This window comes from Hoplias malabaricus, chromosome 1 (assembly GCF_029633855.1).
Source record: "Hoplias malabaricus isolate fHopMal1 chromosome 1, fHopMal1.hap1, whole genome shotgun sequence".
In the NCBI taxonomy this organism is placed as follows: Eukaryota; Metazoa; Chordata; class Actinopteri; order Characiformes; family Erythrinidae; genus Hoplias; species Hoplias malabaricus.
This window is the reverse complement of record NC_089800.1, coordinates 47,095,765-47,117,218: the sequence shown is the minus strand read 5'-3', so window position 1 is coordinate 47,117,218 and position 21,454 is coordinate 47,095,765. Positions and strand designations below refer to the sequence as shown.

The 21,454-nt window shown below is 36.4% G+C and overlaps 1 protein-coding gene across 2 annotated transcripts in view; it reads left to right on the top strand.

Annotated features, from left to right (window-relative positions):
* ksr1b (kinase suppressor of ras 1b) overlaps positions 1-13,585 on the top strand; it is a 39,674-nt gene extending 26,089 nt beyond the window's left edge. The window contains exons 4-19 of one of the 2 annotated variants that reach the window (XM_066664776.1): positions 779-1,136; positions 2,223-2,377; positions 3,135-3,192; positions 3,282-3,365; positions 3,449-3,507; positions 3,592-3,701; positions 4,111-4,279; positions 5,356-5,392; positions 6,348-6,408; positions 7,132-7,544; positions 8,487-8,583; positions 8,673-8,806; positions 8,927-9,058; positions 9,325-9,460; positions 9,985-10,118; positions 11,804-13,585. In XM_066664776.1, the coding sequence (XP_066520873.1) occupies positions 779-1,136; positions 2,223-2,377; positions 3,135-3,192; positions 3,282-3,365; positions 3,449-3,507; positions 3,592-3,701; positions 4,111-4,279; positions 5,356-5,392; positions 6,348-6,408; positions 7,132-7,544; positions 8,487-8,583; positions 8,673-8,806; positions 8,927-9,058; positions 9,325-9,460; positions 9,985-10,118; positions 11,804-11,888 (2,222 nt within the window). In that variant the 3' untranslated portion in view covers positions 11,889-13,585. Of the gene's footprint in view, positions 1-778; positions 1,137-2,222; positions 2,378-3,134; positions 3,193-3,281; positions 3,366-3,448; positions 3,508-3,591; positions 3,702-4,110; positions 4,280-5,355; positions 5,393-6,347; positions 6,409-7,131; positions 7,545-8,486; positions 8,584-8,672; positions 8,807-8,926; positions 9,059-9,324; positions 9,461-9,984 lie in introns of both variants that reach the window. The other variant, XM_066664766.1, reaches the window with a different exon arrangement.
* The last annotated feature ends 7,869 nt before the right edge of the window (positions 13,586-21,454 follow it).

Genomic DNA, 21,454 nt, shown 5'->3' with positions numbered 1-21,454 from the left:
AGAATGACATGATGGATTAATACTGCCCAATTTTGCTGCCGTATAAGGGTAAGTGGTATGAATTTCAAACCAGCTTTTTCATCAGATGCATATTAGCCATAACAAGCCACTTGACTTCCTGCAGCTGCAGAGAGTAAAATGTTTAACCACTGAAACTTTGAGTTCTATTTAACCTTAAGGATTCTAGCTGTAGTTATGTTCATGTAACAAGCCTGGTCATCTGCAGTCTCCTTACAGTATAAAATATGCAATAAACAACTAGCAGCAATGTGTTACTTATATTGTGTTGTCTACATACAATATTATTAACTGCACTGGTTTTTAAGAAATCTGTTGTTAATGATAATCAAAATATATAACATTTTCTGCACAAGTGACATTACTCCACTGTGACTTTGCATTACTATAGGATAGAAATTATGGGTCTCCTGTGCGGCATAACTGTCTTTTTTTTGTCTTGCCATCTGGAAACTGCAAGTTTAGTCCTCTGTGATATCTCAGACATCCAAGGCTTAGTTATCAAGAGAGCAGAACTGTTCTTGTGCATGCCTCATTCAGCATGATGCTAGCCATTGCAAACATCTGTTTGGTAACATGAGAAAATTAGGCAGTAAATGTACTCTTCCAAGTGTGTACATGTTAAATGTTCAAAAAGATGACTCAGACAGCGTTTGTATTTGGAACAACAGAGTGATTTTAAAGGGGCTCAGTCAGTCAGATTTCAAAGCCATACCTGTTTTAAAATCGGGCTGAATTAATAAAGTTGGTCTCTTTGCAGGAAGGGAGTTGAAAGACGATGGTATTCCCTGGATAGTGGAACATCCTTTGAACTCCACAGGCCCCTGTGCTCCTCGCTCCATCTCAGTGTCCGCTGTGTCCTCTCTGGATTATCCCTCTTTGTATGCCTGTGATGGACTGACTGACCCCTTTCACACCTCACCTCAGTTCAGACACAAGCCATTGGGCCTGGCCTCAACTCCTCCTGTTACTCCACCCACAATTAGGAGTGTCCTGCCCCCCTACACCCCACCACCCTCATCCAACAGACTGCGGCAACTCCTACCCAACTTCAACTTACCCCGCAGCAAGAGCCACACACAGCTGGCCAACCGAGTGGATGAGCCGATACCCAGCAAGTAGGTCCAACCTATTATACACACTTATTTGGAAAGTCAAATAATTCTTTAAATATTTGTGTTGTTTAAACATTTGTTTTTCAAATTTAAATTAGTTCAGGAGGTATTCAGGTTTGGGCTTTTACATGCCACATCACAAATGGTTATTTATTAGGTTTCAAGCATAGAACCCTATTGCTGTAGGGATTTTTCTTATTCTTCTATTTGGAATGTGTTTGGAATTATTTAAAGTATTGACCTTAGATGTCTTACAAAGTTCTTTGAAAGCTTGAGTCAGCTGCTGTGTCACTGTAGGAAGGATAAGGATCAGGATGTTAGCAAAAGAAATCTAATTTCCACAATTTCTCCTCTCCAAATGCATGCATGATTATTTAGAAATGTTTTATTTCCTCAGAGGAGTTGGTGTGTTCTCCCCGTGTCCGCGTGGGTTTCCTCCGGGTGCTCCGGTTTCCTCCCACAGTCCAAAAACACACGTTGCAGGTGGATTGGCGACATAAAAGTGTCCGTAGGTGTGAGTGTGTGAGTGAATGTGTGTGTGTCTGTGTTGCCCTGTGAAGGACTGGCGTCCCCTCCAGGGTGTATTCCCGCCTTGCGCCCAATGATTCCAGGTAGCCTCTGGACCCCCCGCGACCCTAAATTGGATAAGCGGTTACAGATAATGGATGGATGGATGGATATTTCCTCAGTTTTTTTACTCAGTCCATTTAATTTAAATCAAAACTTGAGCTAAATACTGAGATTATGCTTAGACGTACCCTCTGAATGCAAATGGAAATTGTGCAGAAGGTAGGAATTGGCAGCAGTTGAGGAAGTGCAACAAAATGGTGAGTTTTTCCGCTAAAGTGAGTGTAGTTTTCTTTGGTCTGTAGCTTTAGCAAATTTCTCTGGTGTAGCTGTCAGTTTGGAGGTCTTGAAGATTAGATAAAGAAAGGAAAGTTGAGAAAAGACCTGAGAATATCACACTTTATTGATCCTGATGTAAAATCATGTAAAAAAATGTGTTCATATCATATGTCATTTGTATTTGTGTTTTGGTTATGTATCCTGTGTATTTGTGTGTAATGTGGTTTCTCTACTGGTCTTCAGGAATGGGAAAAAGAATAAGCTACTTCTGAATGTGCATGTGAACGGTGGAGGGAATGGCTATGAAGATTTACCCTCACGTTCACCGTTGCTCTCTGCCCAGTCACCACACACGCTACCCAACACACCCTCCCTGCTCGAAAGCCCTGCATTGAGGAGTAGGTGCAACTTTGACGGGGCAACTTACGGAAAACATAGCTCTAATAAATCATAATAAATTCTAACATTTTTACATTATACAGTATGTAAAACATTTTGGTACCATTTTAGAACAAGACTTTGCATATAAAACTCTATTAATGGTTGAACCATATTAAAATCATACATAATCAATTATAACACATAGATAAAAAGGGCAACAGTGACCTTATTTGCCAAATAGTGAACCCACATCCATCCACACTGTTAAACCTCAGATCCTACAGAATACTTATCTTACTTTGTCTTCTCCATTAGTCAGCATTAAGCACATATTTGTTAATAGTTTTAACCATTTTACCACCAAGGTTAACCCATTAAACATTGATAGAATGCCTTTTTAGACACTGATGATAATGTGCTATGTACCTTAACATGTGAAATGACTAAATTCATATTTCCAGGTTTTCTTTACCTTGATCTTTTCAGTACGTTCTGACACTTGCATTATTAGACAAATAAATCACGGTTGCCTTACAACCTAATTAATAACTAATAACAGATTTTGAAACCATTTACGAACCACAATCACAATAATTGCACAATAATTTCAATGCAAATGGATCAATAGATGAGATTAAAAGTTTCTTGGAATAAAATCTATCCACATTGGCATGTATAAACATAAAAAATATGTTTTTGTTAGGACAGAACCAACATACATCATATACCTTTCTATTCCTACTCATTTATTTTGATTTATTGTTTTGACTCTAGCGGTCCAGAAAAGCTCTCCACATGCACCAAGGGACTTTGGCCTTACTTTTTCACACAGGTAAAACAAGACACTTTAGTTCATTGATATATTAGTGCCAATGCTAATATTAGTGTCACCTTTTTTGAACACCTTTTTTTCTTTTAAAGATTTTCTACAAAATCATGGCTATCTCAGACGTGTCAGGTGTGTCAGAAGAACTTGATGTTCGGTGTAAAGTGCAAACACTGCAAGTAAGTTGCCATGGGAACCCTAGAAGTGTAACCACACCTGCTTATCATTTACAACATCTGTTAACGACTCTTTTCTCACTTAGGTTAAAGTGTCACAACAAGTGCACCAAAGAGGCACTTCCGTGCAAGATACCATTTTCAGGTGAGGCTTGGCATGATGTACATGGAAAATTTCATTTTCTATTATATTTCTTAGTTCTTAGTACCTCTCTTTCATGCTTTTCAGTTTCACCAATCAGAAGAACAGAGTCAGTTCCTTCTGATATTAATAATAAAGTGGAGAGATTGCAGCATTCTTCACAGTTTGGAACATTACCAAAGGCAATAAATAAAAAGGTATCAATGACAAAACCTGGAAATACATCATATTTTAAAACACAAAAGTACTTACTTATGTTAACATGTAAGTGAAGTATAGCAGATAACGTGCATATGCTAATACTTCTCCTTATTATGTTGTTGATCTGTAAAACATAATGCATTCTGACAGTAGTTAGTAATTAATTGAGTTAATTCCATGGCCTCTGGAATCCATTATATTTATGATTTTTAAAAATGCATTAATTGTTTTAAAACAAAACTGACAGGTTCATTATTTTACAATTTTTTTATATTTTTGTAATACATAGTAAAATAATCTGCCCAAGCCTTGGTCAAATTTGAATTATTAAACTGTACTGAATTGCTTGGTAATACGCTGTCAATGACAGCATAACTGTGTTATTTTCTGCACTGTAAATGTTAGGACCAGCCTCCATCTGTGAGTCAGCTGGACTCGAGCAGTAACCCCTCCTCCACCACTTCATCCACTCCTTCCTCCCCAGCTGCCTTCAGCCAGAGTAACCCGCCCAGCACTACCCCACCCTCCAACCCCTCTCCCAAAGAGTCTCGAGACAACCGTTTTAACTTCCCAGGTCAGTGATCTCAGCTCAGACACAGAGTGTACCTTAAAGAAGCAGTCAGTTCTCTTTTCTAATAATTCATCTTCATAGCCTTTAGGCCTATATAGGCCTATATAGGCCTATATTGGCCTGAAATAGCCTTCATACTAACACTTGGTGGTGTATGTGTTAACAGTTCTGAGTTAACATTTGTAACCTGGACTTCCTTTAAAAATAATGTCTGTTTTGTGTTTGGTTAAAAATGGCTCATTGCTTCTTTAAACCTTCAGTTCACAGTTTTTTTGGTTTACGGTTTGTGTTTGTTTTTTTTTTTAGAATTATTGATTGCATTTATTATCAAAATTTAAAGGAGATTTCCATTAGGGCTGGGCAATTATGGTGCTTTTGAGGGAAAAAAAATGCTTCTTTTGATTCAATTTGTGGAAATCAGCAGTTTCATCAAAAGCAAATAGTCCTATTTAATTGCAATTAGTGCAGTACAGAATGTGAAACAAAGAATTAAAATAATTTTATTTATAAGTTTGTGGCACAATTAGTACGCTGTTTATTTATATTCATCAAATTTAGATAAACAAATGAACAAGTGAATTGGGGATTGCGATGTTACATTTTTATCACTTTATGTAATCACTCAAGATATTAATTGATCTATCAATCAGTTTATTATTTCTATAATATACTTGTGACATTGTAGATATAGATTTTTCAATGATTTATTTTTAGACTTTGTTCATTATTTAGTGCATGCATATAAACCTTTAAAGCGGTTACAGATAATGAATGATATAAACCTTTAATTTTCTAAGAACTGCATAATTATATTTGGCTGGAGATTATATATCAGATGTGTTGATAACCCCAATGGCAGAGCTCTCTCTCTCCTCACTCTTTGCTATGCATTTTCCGTTTTACCCTGATCATTAATTTCTCAGCCGTTTCCCCAAATAATCAAACATTTAAATATTTTTTCCCCTTTTTTTGAAAAATGCTTTTATTATTGAGCTGTATGTTCAAACATACTGAAATTTTTACATGTGAAATCTAAAGAGTTATTTTTTGTTGTTTTCTTTGTTTGTTCCTTTTTGCAGAGGTATCTTTAAATCCAGATGATGGTCAGGACCGAGGGTAAGATATTAGTTAATATATTTGAGATCCTAGACCACAAATTCAAAACAAGCTGGGCACAGTTGATGAACTTCCATGTGAAATCAAGCTCCACATTACCAGGCCTCATTTACGTATCATTTACATGTTGCACACCCATGCATATGTGCAAATATTTTTGTAGTGGGCCAACCAAGAACGGATTTCAGAGGCCATGAGTCAATTATTTGTTCCTGCTCACCAAAATGTTATAGTAAAAAAAAATACAACATAATTAAACACAACTTCATTGTCTATAAAAGGCAATGATGTTGTTAAGTGCTTGTTTTCCTAAAATAATACATTTACACAGTCTATTAACGCTCTATGTTGGGTGTTTTTAATGCAGTATCTGTGATTTTGTGTTTTTTATTTTGTGGGTGTTATCAGTAGTTAAAAATAAAAGTGCAGTGTAATACATTTTTAAACAGAACATGGAGACAGTGCTGAGATCTGTGTACATGTAAAAATAATTACATATACTTTTGGACGGCATTGCAACATGTAAACATGAATAGTACTTTAGTTGCTTTCTATTTTCATTCTTATTATTATTGATATTATTGATGTCATTTATAATCTTGCTTATTTTAACGTCTTTAATATTTTACTCAAATTGACACACATTTATACCAGATGTACGTTTTGTAAGTATGTAACTGATGAATGTATTTGTACTATATAAAACAAATAATACATATTTGTTGAAGGGTTATTTATATAAATTGAAAAAGGTTCCATCAGTGGGTAAAGATTATTTACAGAAGCAGTAAACTCTATAAAGTGTGAAACTGACAATCTGTGAGTGTAAATTGAACTGGAAATAATTTTCTTGGACAGAGTGATGTTATAGCACTATGGGACAGTTTAACTAATTTGGAGGAATGAGGCTACGAGAAAAATCATCAATGTTTAATATGTATCATGTCATTTACAGCGAATCAGACCAAGTGTCCAGTGAGCTAACACAACAGTCATTAAGACAGGAAGAAACTGTGGTAAGTGTGGTACAGCAGGCCTCTCAGTACAGTAACTACACTGCACTTCCACAGGGTTTATTCAAAGAGAAAACATCATCTGTTCTTAATAGACTACTCTGTTTCTTATAACTTACTGTTTTATTGTTGTAACATGCTATTTAGACCACAGTCTATTTACAACTGGCAATTGTTTGCATCTAATCAGATAGTAGTTTGATCACAAATATATCAAGTATAAATATAACCAAAATATTTTGTAGACTGGTTTTAAATATGGATAGAAAACACCAGCTGCCCTAAAGTATCAGCAAAACTAAAATTGCAATGAATAAAATCTTGTAATATTAACCTTTTTTGAAAGTTAAATGTTTTTTCTTTCTTCTGAAAAGTAAGCACTTTGAGTAAGTTTGTTGTTGTAACATCAGAAGGTCTTTCTTTGCCTCATATGGAACATAATCTTTAGTAAATGCTCTAAAAGCAGCTGTAGTACAAATTGGATTTTTGTCTGTGTAAATGGAATATGAACATGTCTAAGTGATTATATTTGCATGAAATCACATGGACATGGACAACACAGGTTCCACATATTAAACTGTTACTCTCGCCACCATACATACCATTAAAGTTGAAATAGTAACTAGAAAATGACCAATAGAATATAGAATAAAATAGAAATGAAAATGGAACAGTAAGCTTAGAATTTTGGGGTCTTTAAACATTTCTGATATTTTTTCCATTTAGAATGAAGATGTGAACGATGAATGTCAACCAGAGCAAGAAAAGCAAGAAGCTGCTTCTGAGGATGAAGGTGAAGATGAGGATGATGATGTAGATGACCTGCCTAACTTCAGTCCCAGGAAGGGTCACTTCTCCCGCAAGCCAAGCCAGACCAGTGTGTACCTTCAGGAGTGGGATGTTCCCTTTGAACAGCTGGTCCTGGGGGAGCTGATCGGGAAGGGCCGCTGGGGGAAGGTGTACCGTGGCCGGTGGCATGGAGAGGTGGCTGTGCGTCTATTAGAAATAGATGGAAATAACCAGGGACACCTGAAGCTCTTCAAAAAGGAAGTGATGAACTATAGACAGACTCGGCATGAGAATGTGGTGTTGTTTATGGGAGCCTGCATGAACCCACCACAGCTGGCCATTATTACAAGGTGAGCCTGATCCTGAGGAGTAGGGGAGTCTGGACTGAAGTCTCACTCATGAAGAAGTGTCACTCATGATAACTGCAGTATTGTGCAATTTAGTTTTCCATGGTTTTAGACCAGAGTTTTAAGAGCACAGTGGGAAAACTAATTATATTTATATGATTTCACACTTCTATAGATTCAGTTAAGAAATGTTAGGTGTCCATAATTTGTTTCTTAAATTTTGCACTGGGGCTAAGAAGTAACTGAAGTATATATTAAATAGTTAGCATTGTGCAAACTGTTTGCCTGAATAATCACTGGAAAAATATGTATAGCAATCTGTTGAATTTCCTGTGTTTATTTTTTCTCAGAAAAACACTCACATCTCTTAAAATGAAAGAACATACATTGCTAAAAATCTGTAGTAGCAGGCATCAGGGACCCTTAATTACATAGTTTTCTGTCTTTATAGACAACATGATAACTTTTCCAACTTCAGTGAGGTGTTGAAAATGATATTTTCTAATTGCTGAAGTTAACACCCATTGGAAACATGTCATTTTCATACCATCTATTTGTTTTCAATCCAGTCAGAGACCCCCAGCTGAGCCAGATTTGTTTTCTCAGGGCAACACACATTCACACATTCACACCTGAGACACATTTTGAGTTGTCAATCCACCTACCAATGTTTTTTTTTTTTTTTTACTGTGGGAGGAAACAGCAGCACCGTAGGAAACCCGTGCAGGCACGGGGAGAACACACCAGCCTCTCAACACTGGAGCTGTGTGACAGTGACACTACCTGCTTAAATATTATTGAAAAGAAATACAAAACAAAAACACTTTTTTTTAAAATGTATTAACTCAGAGTGTTCTCAGTAGGTTCTCTAACATCCTTGAGGCCATGCTTTTTATGTACATTATTAAGTACATATTTTGATTTATAATTTTGTTTATGTTACAGTTTCTGCAAGGGTCGGACACTTTACTCTTTTGTGAGAGATTCAAAAAACTCTCTGGACATCAACAAGACCAGGCAAATTGCTCAAGAAATTGTGAAGGTACAGACCTTTCTCTATTGTTACTTGTCAGCCTCCCAGTTTAGACTTATACTCATCTCTGATAGCTCTTGCTTTTTTATGTCTGATAGGGAATGGGCTATCTCCATGCAAAGGAAATTGTGCACAAGGATTTGAAATCCAAGAATGTGTTTTACGACACAAATAAAGTGGTCATCACAGATTTTGGTCTGTTTGGCATGTCTGGAGTGGTGCAAGAAGACAGGTAACTTAACATTTTGTGTTCGGTCATTATTACCAGGATCATGTTTTCACATGTGCAGGACAGTAGCTAAGATGTTTGTATTTGTGTTTTTATGTAAAGTCATTCTTTGTGTATTTCCAGGCGGGAGAATGAGCTTAAACTGCCACAGGGGTGGATATATTACTTGGCACCAGAGATTGTGCGGAGGTTGTGCCCTGGGAGTGATGAGGATCGGCTTCCTTTTTCCAAAGCTGCTGATGTTTATGCTTTTGGGTAAAAAAAACACACCCAAACATTTCCCCTTCCTGCAGCTGTGACCAAACTAATGACAGAAGACAGAAACTCCAACAATCTTCACTTACTTTTGATTGTACTAGAACTGACATGATGACTATAATAAAAATGACTGCAGAAATGGAGTTTAAACTTTTTTTTTAATGATCAATCAATTCACCGGATAAAAGTAATTTTACAGTTTTTACGGTAATTTTATCTTTTTTTTCTACCTGAAATATGACTTTGTATTGTTATCTTCACAGCACTATCTGGTACGAACTGCAGAAACAGGAGTGGCCCATTACTAAACAGCCGGCAGAGGCTGCTATCTGGCAGCTGGGAAGCGGGGAAGGCATCAAACGGCAGTTGTCCCAGATAAACCTTGGCAAGGAAATAACAGTGAGTCACAGCAGCTCTCTATAGATACTGATGACACTGATGTTATAAACTTTTTTTAATATATTACTTTAACAAATTACTATATATATTTTTAAACATGATGTTATTTACATTAAATATATAGTCTACAGCTCATGTTTTGGGATATTTCTGCTATAATGACTGTAAAAATGACAGAAAGTTAGAAACATTAACATAATTATCTACGTTGATTAGAAGGCTGTGTCTGTAAGATATTGATTTGTTAACTCTTCAAAGACTAATATATATTTAGTTGCAGCATGTAACTGAAAGATGTTTAAATGCTTCTGGCAGCATTAACAACAAAGCCTGGTAGGGGAGATGAAACAGTGATGACTGTAAAACAATGACATTGTTTAAAGGAGTATTTTACTAAAAAGTTGTGAGAGTGGAAAATAATAAATAATACCATGATGTGAATTGTTACCCCTATTTAATTCTTTAAATTTAATTTTTAAACCGTTCAGCATGTAGTTGATGTGTATGTTGTGTGTATACTCTAGGAGATCTTGTGTGCGTGTTGGTCCTTTGAGTTGGATGACAGGCCTACGTTCTCTCAGATCTCTGACCTGCTGGAGAAGCTTCCAAAGCTCAACCGCAGGCTCTCTCATCCCGGACACTTCTATAAATCTGCTGAGTATGTGTCATAGGCTTGGCACTCTGCATGGAACTCTGGACGTGCAACCATCTGAAGCATGACAAATATACTGTGTGATGTTGGGGAATGCCACTAAACTTTGGCTTGTTTTTCCTGAGCCTTTCCAAGTGTATAGAGTTTTAAGGCTTGTATGTCTAATTTATACCATAGGATTTCTCCATGTATGCTTGCAGTTAGTTTGACGCAGTAGATTATTTCTTTCTGAAGAGACCTCTGCAGTTGTAAGAAGTAATTTTTTTAAAAACTCATCCTCAGAAAGTTGGTGTAAAGATGCATGTTTGTGTGTGTGTTTTTTTTTCTACTGAGATTTTCAATGTGAATAATAGTTTTAGTCTGAGCAAATAATGTATGATTCTAATTTGAATTCAGAGAAAGACTGCAGGGCATGCGTGTATATATATATATTTTGAGGTATGTTCCTTTTTTATTTATTTAAATTCTTTTTCTAATGATTCCACATATGCATTACAGGCCTGACGTATGGAAGCAATCTGTTATGAGATACTATATTAATATATTATACTGTTTGAAATCTTTTATTCTTAATGTAATAAATAATGGGGAAAAAGTAAAAAAACAACTTCCTTAATACTATTTAGATGCAATTAGTTGTACATGGGGAAGTCTGAGTGAAATTTTCTCAGTAATTATTGTCCCTCCCAACATTAAAAAATGTCAAGTAACAGAAAGTAATTTCTATTTTATGTGGGGATTTGAATGTTGAAAATTTCCAAAGCACATGGCACACTGCATTTGTTTAACTAAATAGATAATTGATTTGTTTATGGGTGGCGCGGTGGTGCAGCAGGTAGTGTCGCAGTCACACTGCTCCAGGGACCTGGAGGTTGTGGGTTTGAGTCCCACTCTGTGTGACTGTCTGTGAGGAGTTGGTGTGTTCTACCTGTGTCTGCGTGGGTCTCCTCCGGGTGCTCCGGTTTCCTCCCACAGTCATACACTCACAGACACTTTTGAGTCACCAGTGTGTCGCTCTGTGAAGGACTGGCGCCCCCTCCGGGGTGTGTTCCCGCCTTGCGCCCAGTGATTCCAGGTAGGCTCCGGACCCACTGCTACCCCGAATTGGATAAGCGGCTACAGACAATGAATGAATTAATTATTTGTTTATAAACATTTCATACCATGCTAATGTTGCTTCCACACGTTTGGCCTGTGATTATGTTACTTATGTTATTCTCAGTATTTGAGTATGCTGTACTTGCATGAGCTCCATGTTTCCATGGTACAGACGCCTTTATCAAGAACAGCTAAAACAGATGCACGTGTCCAGAAACTATCGTAGGTTATACTTCCAGTTTAATTATGTAAGTTGTTGGGAAACTACTTCAGTAACTTGGATTTATAACCTGAGACCTTGAACATGCCAGTTAGGTCAAGACAAATAGCAAAAAAAAAAATCCTGAAAGTCTTTTTACTCCTGAACTGAAAGTATGTTCTATTTTCTTTTTTACTGGTTCCTGTGTGTACCACAACTGAACTGAATCGTCTTGAACGCGTTCCTGCTGACCTCTTCTCATAACTATGTGGATGGCTCCTTCTCTCTACTTATCTGCATTTCAACTTATTCCTTGCTTTTTTCTTTATGTCTGTTTTATCATCATCTCTGTGTGTGTGTGTATGTGTGTGTGTGTGTGTCTGTGTGTGTGTAGCTCATGGCGTCATCACTGTCTGAAGGAGCACTGTAGTGAGGGTATGCATTCTCGCTGTCCCTATGTTTATAAATACCACAGTTAAAGCTATACTTCAGAGAACCTGAGCATGGCTGGTCCATGAAATTAACTGATTCTTCTCCTGTTTGCACAGACATATTGTTTTTGAGATCAAAAGATTGCTTTATGTATCTTACATTTTAGTTTATGAAGGATTATGGATCCTCTATGGACATTGTTTCTTAAAAGATATTTTAAATTAAAAACTACACTCTGCACTGACAGAATAGCAGATGTGGCTAGGAATATAATATAAGATTAGTAGCAGCAGTTAATACGATGTCATTGGCATGGTCTGAGTTTCTGAATGAACATTTCCCTTAATCCATTGCGCCAGTCAATGATCTCATTGTTTCTATTTTGTAAAATCTCCATGCATAACAATAATATATGTTACATTATACTTATTATAGTGTATTATTTATATGTAGATATATTCTTATTGTTATTGAATTTCTCACACATGGTTTCTGAATGTTTTCACACACACACACACACACGCACGTTCTTTTTTTATTATTGTTTTTGAATTGGCATCATCAAAATAATGATGGTCATTCTCTTTGTCCCTGTAGTTGTGATTTAATAATTTTCAATATAATTCAATTTGTAATTCTTTTAAAAACACTGCTAACATTAAAATAAAATTAGATTGAGGCTTATTTCATTGGATTTGAATATGTCTTACGGTGTTTTGTTAATTCAGGGCGGCACTTTTTATCTTCCTGTGGCAGGATTTGTTCAGTGTTGCCCTTTACACTGTGTTTCCTCACTCTCAGTACTTGGAATCTTTTCTGAAAGCTCTGAGCAGTGTTTGCGTGGATGTAAAGCCCCAATAGATTGTTTGAAACCAAGTCGCAGTAGCCCTTCCCCTCATGACCTACTGAATCTGTCAAAAATCATCTCCCTAGCACACCTTAGATCTTGTATAAAAATGAAAAGTTGTATCAATGTTTTAGCAGATACAAAATGCTAATATTCTGTTTAAGTTTTTCATTTTTTTTTCTGGCCATTTTTGTGTGTAATTCAGCTCTCCGATTTCTTTGATTCTTGATTGGTTCCTTTAAGTTCAGTAGTTCAGTGTGACTCATGATGTTACTGCAGGTCAGAAATAATTCAGAGTGCGGGGCCTGCTCTGCGCTTCACTGCAAATAAGTAAAGTGAGTTATTTCAAAACGTTCAGCTCAGTTTATCACAAAGAATGAGGACTTTGCAAGAAAAAGATTCAATTTACATTTACTCTAATGTGGAAAAAAGGAACTCTTTGGTTTTTATTGGTTTTCTTTTTGTTTTTATATGTTTTTTTTATTATTAAACTGAATGTAATGTTGTGGGCTATTAGATGATTGTTTTTTACCCCCCAGAGATTGCAATGCATGAGTTTTCACACAAGCAAATCTTTTATGAGATTTGAAAATAGAGACATAGTTTTTTATTTATTGTACATTTAAGGTTTCTATTATTATTTGTACAAATTTTGTATGACTTTTCACAGTAACATTTAGAATAGGTACTTTAATTCCAGTTTCATACTTACAATTTATTACAAGTATGATGTCAAAAAATGTACATTAAGGACATGTTTGACATATATTTTCAATGTGAGAACTGATATTTTTGTAAAGTATGTGCTGTGCAAAAAAAAAAAAGTCTACAACATTTTGTTTTCTGGAAACCATAAAGCTTAAGTGGGTGGATGGAGTGTTTATAAAATGCTTTTCAGCAAGTGAATAAAAACTAGTGTGGTGTGTGTTTATTTGAACTGATTAAACTGTATATATTTGGCAGAACCTCATTGATTTTCCAAGACTCTGGTCAATATGGGTGTAATGATTACATATATTTTCAGATTTTATATTATTCAGAATTCAAGATTTTATAGTAACAAAACAAGCCCTACATAAAACCCATAAAATTATTGATAAAATTATTTAAAAGGTCTTCGCTCAACACGTACATGAAACTGATAATATTTTATCTCTTATAAATATCAGCACGTGTCAGTTGTCATAACACTTTCCTGTATAGAGGCGGCTTCTGTCAACTGATAACTCGTAATAAGAAGTTGTAGATGTTTATGTAGGTATATATCAGTTCATGAAAGGCTTTTGGTGGTGACATGTAGCCTTAAGAATGATAATATTCAGCAAAGTGTTAGTGAATTAATTTATGTGTGTTTATAGTATTAGGTTTTCTGTTCCCAGGATGTATCAGTTTAAAAGTTGATGTGTTGTAAGCAGGAATAATAGACATGTGTAAGGTTCAGACAGACATCAACAATGGACTAATAACTATAATCGCCATAGTATTTTTCAGCATTTTCTTTTTGCTGTGGTGGTTGCACACGGGGCGGCCTGGCATTTTGGACCACACCAGCCCACCACATTCGATAACACACACCTTTTTAGTCTTTTCGGTCTCTTGAATGTGTATAACAACTGTGCAATTCTTTAAAACCACATACCTTACCAACATTAAATACTTCCAGAATGTGTCATTTATTAACACTATAAAAAATATATACTCCACCTCTTCATCAGAGTAATGAGTCAAACATAGGCAATAGACAAATTTATATAATTTTAAAAAGTGTGATTTTCTTCATTTCTGTACATCGTCCATAAACACCTACATAAAAACTGCCAAGGCCAAATTCCAAGGCCAAAATGTAGCTTAGCCTTGGCCTAGTCTACTATTCATCCCACAAACAAAAGTAGTATAACTAGAGGGGGAAATTTCATGAACAAACTTTGAATTTGGCTTGTCACGTATTACTAGCATCGTTGCAACATTAGGTTATATGCTGCTTAAAAGACTCCTTAAAAAATCGGATATTTAATTAAGTGAACACTTCATAAAAAGTCACATTAAAATTATACCACCTTAAAAAGTCTGTCATTATATTTTGCAGGCCACATTAAAAAATAGGCATTTTATTTAGGCTTCCACCTTAAGTAAGTAACCACTTCATTGGAACGAACATATTAAAAAATACCACCTTAAAAAGTCTCCCATTATATTGTACCAGCCACTTAAAAAATTTCACATTAAAAAAAATTGTCATTTTATTTAGGCTTCCACCTTAAGTAGGTGTCCACTTCATATAAACGGTCACATTAAAATCAATAACACCTTAAAAACTTTAAAAAACTTTGCCGGCCACATTGAAAAAATTCCACCTTAAATATTAGCCATTATATTTAGGCTAAATATGGAACTATTCCAATACCATACAGTTTCACTGAACAGAAAAGTTGCTTTTTCAGAGCGAACTATGAAGTCATCCATGAGCATGTCAAGGTTCAATAACTCACGAAAGAGCTAGAGCTTAGAAAAACAGCATTATAAAGTTGCACAATGTCATTTTCAACGTTTTATATAAATAAATAATAGGGAATAAAACGGGAACATGCTGTTTTGTGTGTTTCTGGGGCTGTGTTTGGCTCTGCGTTAGTTATGTTTCTCTGCTGTTCACAAGCTCAGCAGGATGGCTATGAACTTGGCCACATTAACACGTATTATATCTCACTCTGATCTGATTCCACGGGAAAAAAAAAAAGAATGGCTCTGTCATGATTCAGATTGTTTATCTGTGACTGGTTCAAGAAATTCTTGATGCAGTCAGAAGGCTCACCCAAATCACACTCAGAGAAAGAGGCAGATTGTTTTCCATCTTAAGTAAACGAATATGCCAAATAAAAGGACACCTTTAAAAACTCCCATTATATTTAGACAACTTTATTCAATAAACTGCTGCTGGAATTTCACATTCCAACTTAAAAAGCCACATTTATCCAGGGCTTCCTTAAGTCAGTGGGATATGCTGCTATTCTTATGCATTAGGCTCTATGTGTAAAAGTCTGAGTGTATTGTCTATGAGTGTCTCTGTGAGATTGGCAGTTGTGTCAGTGCTTTGTTTCCACTTTAAAAACTGCCCATTTAAATTAGACTTACACATTAAATAAATGACCACTTTGAATAACCGTTAAAACCTTTAAAAGACCACCAATACATTTTGATTGCTACCTTTTGATTACCTAATTCTACTCAAGAAACCCACAATTATATTAAGACATCCACCTTAAAAACAACAACGATTTCCACATTAAAAATAACCTTTAAAATCTTAGAGACTGCCTATCCATGTGTTAAGTGTGATGCCATGCGTGACGTCTCGCCGTTTCCGGGTCCAATCACATCTAAGGCCCCTTGCCATACATTCATAAGACGTGTGTTTACTGTTTGAATAAAGCTAAATGTCTTCACCAATTCTGTGACTTCTGTTCAGGAGTTCAGAATAAAGAGTAAATTAAATGTGAACAGAAGCGAATGTGTGTCTTTGGTCCCACAATTTGTTCATTCACAGCTCATTCTGATGTGGGAGCAGCGGTTTGAATCCGGATGTGATGTTTCACAAGGTCAAAATGTCATGACTTAACAAGCGGATATATTTCTGTGTCCCTCACACCCCTCCCCGTTACTCTCACTCTCTCCCCTTCCCTTTTTCTCTCACACACACTCTCATAACTCAAAAACTGTATTTTCAATCTCAAGTTTGCAGGTGCAGGTGCTTCATTTAAAATTTAAATGAAGTATCCAACTGAAAGTATTAGGAAGTTATGGGGAAATGTTTGGCTGAAAAGTGAAAAAAGGCTTTCCGGGCAGAGGAGCTAGAGGGCGATGACATCATGCATGACATTTTAAAGAGGGAGAAAAACAGGACGGAGGAGTGCAAAAGATCTGAGCATGTGAAATCTTGTGGCCGTAGCTTCAAAATTGACAGAGCAGATTGAAATTTTGGCCAGTGCATTCCTATGGGAAAAATTCCCAATTTGGAAGCTTGTATTCCAAAATCCATAAGTATTATCGCTCCAAAAAGCATGTCTTATAAAAAGCCGCTATTGGCAAGGTCGTTATTAGCTTATTTCACCTGCGTTTAACAGAATGTGCTCTAAAATCACTTGGACTGACAATTTTTGACATACATAACAAAACAGTTTGGAATTTACCCGTCTGGAAGTGGTTAATATTTTGTGGACTGATGGAATCTTTTTTGGAAGACTTGGTTTCATTACATCTGGTGTAAAGCTAACACCACATTCCACATTAACAACAACATACCAGCAAACAATGTGGTGTTAGAGTGATTGACTACAGTTGCTTTGCTTCTGTACGATCTGGATGACTTCTCACTACTAATGGAGCAACAAATTCTACTCTCTATTTACAAAATGCTGAAGGAGGATATCCACCAGAGGCGATTGCTCTAAGACTGCAAGGGAAGCTCAGCTTCCCCTAAAATGTCAAAAAATAAGTGATCAAATATATACTTTTGTGTATACATGTCATTGAATAAATATGCACTACAACACGCTCAACATTTGTTCAGAATCAGCTTCTTATCACTGGTAAAGTGTGGCTTTCCTCTCAATCATTCCCACAGCTTCACAGTGCTTTAAACAGTAGCGTCCACAGAGTTCAATAGCGAAGCAGTGAAGTGCAGCAACACGAGACGAGTCATTGGATAAATGCTGGGCTTTGTCCCGCCCATCGGACGCTCAGCGTCTCTGGGGGTCTATGGGGCAGTGGGCTGGCCTCGGCGGGCCCAGACGCTCAGCTTCTGCATGATGATTGGATGATCTGTCTGAGGCTGAATCCCTTTTTGATTGACAGCGAAATGAGCGAATCAGCGATCCTTTGGTGTAGAGCTCCGTGGGAGCATTACATTTTCATTCTGTTCTGAGTTGAACCGGAGACTTTCTTAATCCTCTTAGCGGCATTTTCTTTGTTAAAAACGACTAGCGACAAATCGAGCTTCTATTTCTGGTGGGGTTTTTTGTAGCTGCTTGTGTTTGGAGACTGACTTCTATCACTCTTTCTGATTTCTATCACTCTTTCTGACTTCTATCCCAGTTTCTGTCCAGTGGGTGCTGCTGAGCCCCTCCACCGTCACAAAGCACTCACAGGCGGACACACTTCACATGGGCCAAGGCCATTTAAGCAGCCTAGCTCTGCTGGCCATTGAGAGGACACTAGTCAAGTCCCTGGAAAAGACGCCTTGTTGGTACGACAGGGTCACAGATCATTTTCTTAAAAAAGGAACGGAGGGTAGAATTTACGTATAAATAAACCGACACATTTTATGATGTAGGCCGAAATTGAGCTTCCCCTCCTTGAAAGACCAGCATCCGCCATTGATATCCACCCATCAGTTTGTGACCCATGGCTCAAGTGCAGCTGGGTTATGCATAAGGACAAAGATAAGACACAAGCAAGTCCAACTTGAAAATGCTAAAAGGAACAAAATTAAGACTTTGGAGTGACCAAGTGAAAGTCCTGACATGAATTGCATCAGTACACTGTGGCAAGACCTCATATAGACAGTTCATGCTCAAAAACTCTCCAATGTAGCTGGACGGGACAGAATTTCTCCACAGGGAAAAAGACTTGTTGCAAGTCTTTGACTGCAGTTGTTACAGCCAAGGGTGGCTCAACATGATATTAGGTTTAGTGGGGAAATTAGTTTAAAACAAATAATACCAACTTTATAAACTGTGCGAATTTGAGACTTTAAGTAATTACTTTTGAGTCATCAATAGCTACTATTCAGTCAGTTGGAGATTTACAATATATGAAATGAGGTCAAAACCAGAAGAAATATTCCAAAACCCCAAAATCTTTACAGAGAGATAAACAAGTCCAAAAGACAAAGACGAGTATCGGGCAAAAAGTCGGGAAAAAAAAGCCTCTTTAAGAAACAGGTGTCTCAGAACTGCAGATACAGGTGCTGGTCATAAAATTAGAATATCATGAAAATGTTGATTTAGTATGGAGAGAGATTAGCCTCAAAATACTTTACAAATGCGTAAATGTTAATCCACAAATAAAACACAAGTCACAAAAATAAGTTTCACTATTCACAAATGAACACATCCCAATCTGTGTCTCACAGTCTGCAGTTTGTACAAATACAGTTACATTCATAAATACATGTTTTTGTTTTTCATAGATATATCACACTTTTATGCGAAAATAAATACATTTGTTTAAATTTACCTTGCATATATTTGTAAAGTCGAAGTCTCGAATTTAAAATGTATTTGTAAAATGTTGCGTTTGTGGATCGAGTCACTCACGTGTTTTCCGTGACGTGCATTTGTTCATTTCCTCTCGCGGTTTTTGGACTTTGAGACTTTCCTCTCATATTTCACCCGATCCAAATACAAATGCAGCCTGATCCACAAATGTGTCCAGCAGGCGAACAAGCCACCGCTAGGGGCACCGGTTCGATCCACAAACGCAGATTCAACATTTTACAAATACATTTTAAATTCGAGACTTCGACTTTACAAATATATGCAAGGTAAATTTAAACAAATGTATTTATTTTCGCATAAAAGTGTGATATATCTATGAAAAACAAAAACATGTATTTATGAATGTAACTGTATTTGTACAAACTGCAGACTGTGAGACACAGATTGGGATGTGTTCATTTGTGAACAGTGAAACTTATTTTTGTGACTTGTGTTTAATTTGTGGATTAACATTTACGCATTTATAATGTATTTTGAGAATAATCTCTCTCCATAATTTAGGAGCCATAACTAAGTATTGAGTGCTGCACATGTTCATACTTTTCAGTTGACCAGCATTTCTAAAAATCCTTTTTTTCTTCATTTAGGGTTTTCATTAGTTATCAGTTATAATCATTCAATTAAAGAAATAAACACTTGAAATATATCAGTCTGTGTGTAATGAATGAGTATAATATACAAGTTTCACTTTTTGAATGGAATTACTGAAATAAATCAACTTTTTCATGATATTTTGATTTTATGACCAGCCCCTGTGTGGCTCAAATTATACTCTGCAACTATGCAGACAAAACTGAGAGCTTAAAGGAACACTGAGCAATAATTTCACTTAAAGTCATTGTGATGCTTCATTGACCTGTAAAAAGGAGAATAAAGCCTCTGTCATTGCTACTCTCGGCTTAGCACTGCAGAACCTGCAATATGTAACTTTTGGAGGAGGGCAGGAAACCACCCCTGTGCTCCCCCTCCCTACCAATTTCAGTACAGTGATGTAAAATTTTATTACACCAGGGGGGTTAACTCCGTAGCCTGCACAAGTGTGCAGAAATGTATACTTGTGCATTGGCGTCTGCGTTGCTCTGCAATAACACCACCAAACCACTGAATTTCAAACATCTTCTTCAACCCTATGCAGTACACAATGTAGTGGTGAAGTGGTACGAGTTTAACGAATGTTTAAATTGCAGTATTTAGGGAATGTAGTGTAGAGGAGTTAATATTTCTGATTTGAGCAACTTGAATCATGTTGAACCATTTACAGAAATTTCTCAGAGTTTCTCTTTGTTCCTGAGGCACCAAATGAACTACCATTGTGCATGTAACATTGCAAGAGCAAAGATCACTTATTTTAAATCATGACCAGTCTTTCAAAGAAATGGGGAAACTTCCAAAACTGCAGCTGGGAAATATCTTCTCAGCTCTTATTTTCATCTGGCCAATTTACAACATGGATTGACAGCACTTTGGTGTTTTTTTTTACCACTTGCCATATGACTACCAAATAAAAACAATATAAAGATATGTGAAGAAATTATTATTTTTAAAGTGTGGGTCAGTTCGTGTCCACATTAATTTGATGGTACAGACAATGGACCAGTACTACTGCATCTTTGACAGAAATGGGCTACATTCTCATGCTATATGGGTAGTAATAAATAAAAAATTAAATTAAAAACTGCAGTAATTAAATGTTTATAGCAAATTGCGTGGTGTTAATATGTACTGATCTTGCAATATTGTAATACAACCCATATATATGATTATATTATTGAGTCCGTGGTCCAAGTTCATGATCAACAAGTTAAACAAACTGTAAACGGAATCGGTTCACAGCTGTTGAGCTGGTTACTGAAGCATGTCCATGAAATCTTCTTACTTTAAAAAAAAAAAGGCTTTCACAAGAGGGGTTTAGACTGGAGTCAAGCTATCCGCACTTTGGAAACTGGCGGTCAAGCCATCCGCACTTCAAATCCGAATGCACGTATAGGCGCGTCATTGCGGTTTTTCATTGCGGAGAACACCACGTCCGCTTTGGGACAGATAGAGAGTCTGAAACCCGCGTTTGAGTAGCGATGTCTCTGTTAATAAATAAATGCACGCAATGCTAAAATGGACTAAAATTAACAAGCCATTAGGAATATATTTCGTTTTAAATCACTTTAAAAAGGCAAAACATGCTTGATTATTTCATATATTTACGTATTTTTTTACTTTTCTATAAACACTTAACTGGCTTTGAATAGTAATCCTGGTGGACATGTAGAAATACAGATTATATTTTACTGTCATTAAACAGAGGGAGCTCACTATAATATTCTCATGGATTTATACTGAATACTTAGCAATATGGATTTCTCAAAAACTGCCCATAATGCCTAAACCATTCCACTGTCATTAAACAGAGGGACCTCTTGGCTATCAGCTGTATGATTTTGGTAGAATTTCACTGTGTACTTTTCTCATAAACACATACTGAATATTACCAACATGGATT